This window comes from Solanum stenotomum, unplaced genomic scaffold (assembly GCF_019186545.1).
Source record: "Solanum stenotomum isolate F172 unplaced genomic scaffold, ASM1918654v1 scaffold30259, whole genome shotgun sequence".
Taxonomy (NCBI): domain Eukaryota; kingdom Viridiplantae; phylum Streptophyta; class Magnoliopsida; order Solanales; family Solanaceae; genus Solanum; species Solanum stenotomum.
The window spans coordinates 4,040-12,826 of NW_026030892.1; the positions used below are offsets into that span (position 1 = coordinate 4,040).

At 34.1% G+C, this 8,787-nt stretch overlaps 1 protein-coding gene across 1 annotated transcript; it reads right to left on the reverse strand.

Annotated features, from left to right (window-relative positions):
• Positions 1-206: 206 nt before the first annotated feature.
• Positions 207-7,925, reverse strand: LOC125851828 (uncharacterized). The gene is made up of 3 exons (XM_049531561.1): positions 7,667-7,925; positions 6,433-6,572; positions 207-458 (listed from the first exon to the last, which is right to left on the reverse strand). Exons 1-3 carry the CDS (start codon positions 7,809-7,811, stop codon positions 444-446), a joined length of 300 nt encoding a protein of 99 aa, XP_049387518.1. The 5' UTR covers positions 7,812-7,925; the 3' UTR covers positions 207-443.
• Positions 7,926-8,787: the final 862 nt, after the last annotated feature.

Below are 8,787 nucleotides of genomic sequence, written 5' to 3' on the forward strand. Positions count from 1 at the left end.
TATAAAATGTATGAATGGAATATAAAAACGATTAGCATATAGTTTTTCCTGTCAAAATAAAAAAAATTGCTCATAGAGCAAATACATAGCTCATTGAAAATTTTGGAAAGGGAGGAAACTTTATTCAACAATTACTACTTCATAAGCCCAGAGGCCACAGAATACTTCCATCAACAAAGGAGTGAAACACAACACAAGAAAGAAGATGCAGATAAAAGCAATTATTTCTTCTCCTTCCTTTTGTTATATAATTCCATTTTGGTAGTAACAGTTACAAAGTAGATAAAAAGAAGCCAAATGAGCCATAGATTGCTCTAAACATCAAGTCATGCAAGATAATATTGGCATAACAAAGGACAAAAGGCCAATGGGTGAAAGCGGGGAAACAACAATCTCATAGGTTAAAGAAAAAATTGATCTGTGATCCCAGTGAAAGGGTTGCTTCAGTCCTCTCCAACCTGTCAAAGAAGAAATTTAGGAAGAAAGAAGTAAACAGTAATAACAAACAACAATAACACACCCACTGTCAGATGCAATTGCGGCAAGAATTCTCAGTAACCATGTTTCTCCATTTAAATTAATTTCAACCAACATTTTACATACAAAATAAATACAGTAGTAACACAAAAGTATAAAAAGATAAAAGTAACATAAGTAGTAACACAACAGCATAACCTTTGGTACAGAATACAAATTCCACCCTTCAACAAGAAATGTATGTGTACATTGGACCCAACAAGAAAATAGTGTGAAAGAGGGAGAATTTGATGGCACATAAGATAGAAGAAAAAAACATGTTTATCAGGATGAGTATAGTATGTACACAAAAGGCATACTACAAAATCAAAAGGTAGCCCAACCCTAAATATACATAGGAAACATACAGGACATGATTAAGACTTCCTTACTAATTCAGCCAATCCAAACGGGCTCTTAGTTGGGTAACTAATACAAATCCGCATTATCCATTTCCCCCATTTAGGCCTGTTCCATTGCAATACCAAACAATTAGAGTTCACTAAAACTAAGAGGTTCTCTATGTTTCCTACTGATCTAAATATTTCTTAATTCACTCAAACTAGGCAAACACTAAATCTAATGTAAACATACCAACACGCTTAAACCGTAACCCAACTAGTAAGTATCACATAATTATAGCCAGTTTGGCCAAGCTTTTGAGAGGCCAAAAGTGCTTATTTTTAAAAAGTGAGGTGCTTGGTCAAAGCTTTTGAGAAAAAATAAGTGCTTCTGTGGAGTGGCAGAAGCTGTTTATTAAAAGCTACAAAAATAGTTTTTCCGTAAAAACACTTTTTGAGAAAAAAACACTTACAAGCACTTCAAAAAAATTTGGCCAAACATTAATTGTTGTTCGAAAGTGTTTTAAATTTTGTTGGCCAAACACAAACTGCTTCTCACCAAAAGTAGTTTTCTTAAAGGCACTTTTGGAGAAAAACTCTTTTCAAAATAAGCTGACCTTAGAAGCTTGGCCAAACAGACTTATTAGACCTTTGTTTACAATTTGTTCTATCTTCCGTGAAGTTTGCCTCGATTCCAAGAGATTGTATATCTTTTACAAAATGTTTGGTACGGTGGAAAAACATTTTACAAGAAAAAAAGAAACCAACTTTTTCATGTTTTGGTTGGTCAAATTATTAAAAAACAAGTTCCTTAAAAACGAGAAAACCCATAAGTGGCACTCCACTCCTCACCATCCTCCAATACAACACATCCCATATCCACTCCCCATAAGCCCCACCTGCACCACCCTTACACCCTACCCCACCCTCCTTAGTGTTTACATTGATTATATATAAATGCTTTTGAGCAACATTTTATGCTTACTTACCGTAAATCAGAAAATAAGTAAGAAAATCACTTGGTTCTAAGAAAATAGTTTCGACACAAACATTTTCCTTCTTAACAAACACACCCTTGATATAACTCAGAAAATAAGAAAATCACTTGTGTTCTAAGAAAATAGTTTCGACAAAAACATTTTCCTTCTTAACAAACACACCCTTTATATAACTTTCTTTCACGTGATTCTAGATCTACCTGATCTCTTTTTAATACCTTCAATAGTTGTGGTTTAACACCTACATATGGGTGTTTTTGGAGGTCTGCCTACAATATTATGAAACTATCTCACGCTCTTTTTTCAAATTATACTCCAGTAGTGCTACTTGCATCTTCAATCGGATGTACTTATTTATGTTTATCTCTTTATTTAGATAGGTTTATAATCTGCATTTCATCAATATAACTGTCAAAATAAAATGAAAAAGAACTATGAAGAGCATTTTACTCAGAAAAGCGGCCAAATTTTAGCCACATAGGGAAGTGATGTGCACGTCTTCCCCGTTTCCTCAACCTCAACCCTCATCTCCCACCCCTAAAACAAAATATTATATATTTCTATCATATATAAAAGGTATTGGCATATGAAATTTCCTAGTAAAAGTAATTATTCATTGTCTACCCTCCTTTTCATTTTCTGTTTATTCATTCCCTTATTTGACAAGACATTTTCCTTTTTTCCATATACCTCTAGTACTTTGACATTACATTCAGACATTCAAGGAATGAAGTAGGAAAAGGAAAAAAGACTACAATTCCTTGATATCCTTAGAAAGCAAGTCAGAAAAGAAAAAGGGAATTCTGTAAAAACAAACGGAAACAAAGAAAAGTAGAAATGAGTGTCCAGCTGTCAACTATTCCTTGTAGGGTAAGGCAGTGCAAATCTGCTGCACTGTCCCTATCATCAACCCTGATTAACCACCTAAAATCTTATGCACACTATATTTAAGGCAACCCTAAAAACAATTTAGCACTTCTTTGAAAAAAAACACTGGTGTATAGGCAAGCTTGCACACACCTCGACCATTCCACTATATACCTGTTTTGCAGGCGGGGAAGTCAATTAATTAAATATTTAATTATATTTTTAAGTAGATTTATTTATTAATTAATTATATTTTAGTAACTTTCTCTATTATTCTAGAATAGGATTTATGTTTCATCTATGTTGCGCGGACTCTTTATTTTGTCTGCCGAACCCATCTCATCGCGACACTCGTGCAGGTACAGGTGCGGGGTGCGTGTCAGATTCTGTCAATGCCATCCGGATACTTTGACCACAGTCAAGAACAAATTTGATGGGGGTAATTGAGAATTCGAAAAACTCGACGACCTGAAATGGATCCAACTTCAGAGCATTTTGGCAGAGAGAGACGACCAGAGATGGATCGAACTTTGGCCGCATCTTGGCAGAGAGACAGAGAGTAGGAATGAGCTAGGGTTGAGGTCTTGTTGTTTTCGTAGAGGCAGTGGCGACTAGTGAGGAAGATTTAATAAAATATATAAACTATGATTTTGCAGAGATTCTTTAAATGTCTTGTTTACCCTTTATGGGCTGCAACTAAACATTTGGGCCTAACCACTTCTAATGACATTTTACCTTTCATGGGCTTACTCTTTGTATAATCAGTGTTGTGGACTTTGTTGGACTATTATGTAGTGTAACAATCCCTTAATGACTTGGACAACAAATCTTAATATTATCATTTACACATAATTTTTTTAGCTTCATAATTGGTTAGGAGATAAGACTAGGATAATTATTGTCACATTTGACTCCAAATTGAATTCTACAAAATATCTCTCAAATTTAGAATATCTTTATAAATCTATTTTTATAATGTTGAACGTTATAGCTGAATCCCCGCACCCGTATCCATACTCGAATTCGTACCCCTCCCCCCCCCCCCCCCCCCCCCCCCCCCCCNCTTAAAATTTATTTTGTCGAATCCGACTCTTGGATCCGCACCCGAGTTCGAGCAACATAGTGTTTCATAGCTTCATAAGGATTAAGTTAAGCTAAGTTGTTACTTTGGAAAGGATTTAGGTTTCCTACTTTTTTAAGGATTAGACTTCCTATTGATGTTATAAAACTCCTATTGAAAGGGATTTCTGATGAATAAATCATTAAGTCATATTTTAACCAAAAAAACAAGAGAACAGAGTTCTCTCTTCCATTGAAGTCTAAGATTTCAGCCTCCCCTTTAACAAATTGAACTTATGTATCACCCTGATCCTTACCTAAAGATCCTAACCCTTACCTAACGATCCTAACGATACCACTTCCTCCCAGCAGCATAAGTAACAAGGACTCTGCCCACTAAGCCTGCAAATGAAAAGAAATCACCTAGTATTCTTTGTCTCCTGGGATTTGAGTCTTGGTCACCAAAGCTTGCACCCCATTTATTGACAACTATGTTACACTGTTGCATACCAAACAAAAAGAACCTTTAAAATTATTACTCCCTCCGTTTCAATTTGTTTGTCTTAATTTGACTCGATAAGGAGTTTCAGAAAAATAATGAAGACTATAGGATCTTGTGATCTTAAACTAAGATGTGGGTAATGTACCAAACTGCCCTTTGAGTCTAAGGGTTTTAACTATGACATGTAGGATATTGAGTGTAAAGAATTACTAAATATAGAAAGTGATTTTTTTAAAACATACTAAAAAGGAAAGTAGAACAAATAAATTGAAAAGCAGGGAGTACAACTTCCAAAAAAAGTAAAATTTGTTATGTACATAAGATGCAGTTTGCAAACTCCACGCAAGAAGGTTATGTTGCATTACTTAATTTCAAGTAGGATAAAGGTGCCTAATTCTGGTTGTGCCCCTGTTATAACTTCAGGGTAAAAAACAACACTGCGAACTTTACTCAACGGGAAAGAAAGAGAAATTTAAAAAATCAAAAAAAAAAAAATAACACACACACACCAGCTAGACAAGGTGGCAGCACCATTATTGTTTTATGGATGACTATGTATAAAATACAAGTCTGTGTTGGACAAAGGGACATCAAGATTCTAACAAGTTTTCAGTGTATTTGTGAGGATCCAAACAATATACTTGTAGCAATAATAATCATTTGAAATTAGTAATTTGACACAAACAAGGAGCCCGAGTGACAGAGCACTAAAAAAATGATAGCCTTGCATTGGTTAAGGCATGTTTTGGATGGTTAGCTACCAATCATCACCATTATCTATCAAAATCATCCACCACATTATCAGCTGCCATCTCCATCAACCATCATTGCTGTCAGTTACCATCACAGCTAGCTTAGTATCTTTCAAATAAATGTGAGAATTTCAATGTTACTACCCACAACCATTACTATCAGCAGCTGCCACTGCCAATTACGTAACAGTCAGAACCCATAATCACCACCAACCACCATATAAATTTATTTTTAATATTTTTTATATAGAGTATTAGATTAATTCGTATTTTATTTGAATTTTTGTATTAATTGATTTTCAACAAAGAGAACTTTATACATTCAAATGTTGAGAAACAAGCATCTTAATTATTTTGTACTATTCAGATCTTAATACATATTTAGATTCAGACGTGTTAACCTTAATACATATCTTAATATTCATGTGTATTCAAATGCAAACATCTTAATTTTAATAAAAACAAATAAGGCCTAATGGAATCATACTCTATACGGATTCTAAGCAAACAAACTAAATTCTGATCAAGTTTAAATAGACGATAAACTAGGTCTCGTGAAGATTACTTACAAGTCACAATCTTGACAATCTTCCATATCCTAAAAAGGCTCAAAAACTATATATCCTTCATAAACAGTATTGATGAGGGTCTCTTTTTTCATAAGAGTATTGATGAATCTCTTGTAAGAAGAATATTTTGGGAAATGGAAATCCAAGGTTTTAAAGCCAGACTAAATTAATCTAAAAGATGTGAAGACTCAGACAACCAAATGCGAGCATAACTGAAAACCGGTTTACTTTAATCAGCTAATACACAAGGATACAAGATTGCAGCTTCACAGCTAAAAAAAATTGCAAGCTTAAATATTGCTTCCATCAATGGTTAAAATATCAGAGATGCAGCATGAAATGCTATCCTTCTACTATGGTACAACCCCTGGCTCCACAACAATGACACAGCAACACACCTTTTAGATCAAGTCATTTTTTAATAAAAGACATGTAAGCAGGGTTAAAGTAACTAAAAGCTTATTGGTAAAGAAGCTTACTGACACAGCAACAGACTCCTCACCCAAAAAAAGAAGAACAAAGAGAAACTAATAGGATAAACACAAAGCAGGAAAGAGCAAAGCTTTTTTATCAAAAGAAAAGAGCATTACTATACAAGCCATCATGTCCAATTGAATATTTCAGGCTAGACACACATGTAAAAGAACAGCTTTGCACAAGTTACTGGAGAAAAGAATGCTGAGCATTCACTGAATATAATTGGGGATGGGCATGCCGATTTGTATCATGCCTTTCCTTACAAGATAAAATTATCTCTCAGGAAATCCATTTAACCCCCCCAAAAAAAAAAAAAAATGCTCCGGAAGTAGAAATACATGCAATTATTACCTTGGTAATAGGAGTCTCAGAAATACTAGCAGTTGATTTTCCAGGATATCCACCAAATTTCTGAGAGCATTCTGTGTATGCAGATCCTAGACCTGCCCCAGCACCAAATGCTGTAGACGCCCAGCGTGTCACAGGACTCCCTATGATAATAATGAATACAAATGAATAAACTGATTACATTTTCTGCCTAATAGATTTTAGAGATAACTTGGAGAAACACAAGCAGGAACAGATCATATTATAGCAACACTACTCATATTACATATATCGAAAAACAATAAGAAAGTTTCAAGCACAACTAGAATCTACACCTAGACATCCAGCTACCAAAACTTCAAGATAGGAAGGGGGGAGAATGATTATCAAGGTAACTGCAAGAGATATTACATCAAAATCTAATGATTATCAAGGTAACTGCAAGAGATATTACATCAAAATCTAACATCTTGCATGCCCTAGGCTACACTTTGTTACCTTTTTCTCTTTGCAATCACAAACTGTGCATATAGCTAAGCTTTAAAAAGAACTAATTCTTCAAGTTCTCACTAACAATATGGACAAAATGAAGCTAATAAGAAACCAACCCGTAACCACTCCAGTGCTATTTTTTCACAACCACTGCTCATTACTGATCTAGCCATACACCCTTCAATTTTGTCTTTCAAACATTGATAGATTACTAAGCAAATAATGTCACTTCTCTCTCTGTCTCCCACCCCCCTCTGATAAAGACCCCCCACCCACACACATTTGTTTGGGGTTGGGGGTGGGGAGTTGGGGTTTGTCCTTTCTCCAATTTCAATTTATTTGCAGAGTGATACAAATTTCAAAGAAAACCCTTCACATCATTTACCACTTTCATTAGTTTTCAATATAAGATTACACAATCACACAAACAAAACTAAACAAAAGCACATCTGAAATGCCCACGATAGTCAGAACTAATAGAGGAAACTAACCCGTATAAGCATTTTCACACTGTTTGGTGAACTGACATAAGATGCTCACAAGCAAAAACTCTTAGTCCAGTTTCAATTTCTTGGTAAAACACATAAAACAAAAATATTTCCAATTAAAAAAAAAATCTTTTCGGTATTTTCCCAATTTAATTCATCCAACACCAATTGCAGAATCAATGCGTCACACAAACAATACTAAGCAAAACAAAAACACATCTGAAACATCCCATAAAAACAAGCAACAAAATGGGAGTTTGTGGAATAAAAACACTCACGGAAGAGGAGAAGACCAGCAAAGCCACCGATTAAGGAAAAGTAAGTAAAACGGCGAAGACCCAAATCAAGACAAGCATCCCATTTTGCATCCAAATTGTACTCCGATGGTACAACTGATTGTTCTTGCTTGTTCTCTTCAGCCATTGCCACACAATCTCACTTTCTTCTAGGGTTCCTTGTTGTTTGATCTTGATTTGATTAGCAGCCCAGGGTTTCGTTTTCTGTCTGTACGCTTCTTTCTGGAAAATGTACAACTCTTCCCAAATTTTCCAAGAGTCTTTTACCCAAATAGTCCTTTAACTTTGACGATATGTCTATTTCATCCTTCTAATATTTTATCCTTCTGTGCCTAATTACTTGTTCACTTTCATTTTTTAGTTATTCCTAATTATTTGTTCATTTTGACAAATTAAGAAAAGAAAAAAAAAATTCACCTATTATACACTCAATTAATTACTTTGAGAAATGTATAACTTTTTGAAAATCTTAATTTTTTAATTTATCTACTTCATAATTAATAGGAGTAAAATGGTAAACTCACTATGTTAATCATTGTTTTCTTAATAGGTGTGTCAATTTAAAAGTGGACAAATAATTAGGAGCCGAGTGAGTATTTATCTTTATGACTTCATAAATTGAGCATAATGTCACGAACTTAGAGGGGTGTTTGGAATGGCTTCAAAGTTGGTTAAATCTTTTTAAGTCACTTTTTGACTTCTGAAAGTAATTGGAAAAGATAAAAAATAATTTAAAATAAGTCAAAAATGACTGAAAATAAGTTAGGAAGTGTTTGACAATGTAAAAAATGACATTAAATAAATTTAAAATTACGTAAAATAAGTCAAAAATAAAAAATAGGTCCCCCCTGCTTTTTATTTTTTGACTTAAAAGTCATTTCAGTTTGCTTTTTATTTTTTACTTAAAAGCTATTTATTTTAAGTCAATCCAAATGGGCTCTAAAAAGTCAATCTTAAATGATTTTTAAGTTAAAAAAGAGAAAAGACATAAAGTCACCACTAAAGTTGTCTCAAATTTTCAAAAAGACATCCTAACTTTACGGGTGTCCTATTACCCCATTGAACAACTTCAAAATAATATGTACACCCCATTTTTCACCCAA

What these genes read in the sequence shown, in the direction of transcription:
- LOC125851828 (XM_049531561.1), bottom strand. Translation starts at nt 7,811, where the DNA reads ATGGCTGAAGAGAACAAGCAAGAACAATCAGTTGTACCATCGGAGTAC. An exon ending in TGCTGGTCTTCTCCTCTTCC is followed by an intron (nt 6,573 to 7,666) that starts GTGAGTGTTTTT and finishes TTATTATCATAG; the next exon opens with GGAGTCCTGTGACACGCTGG.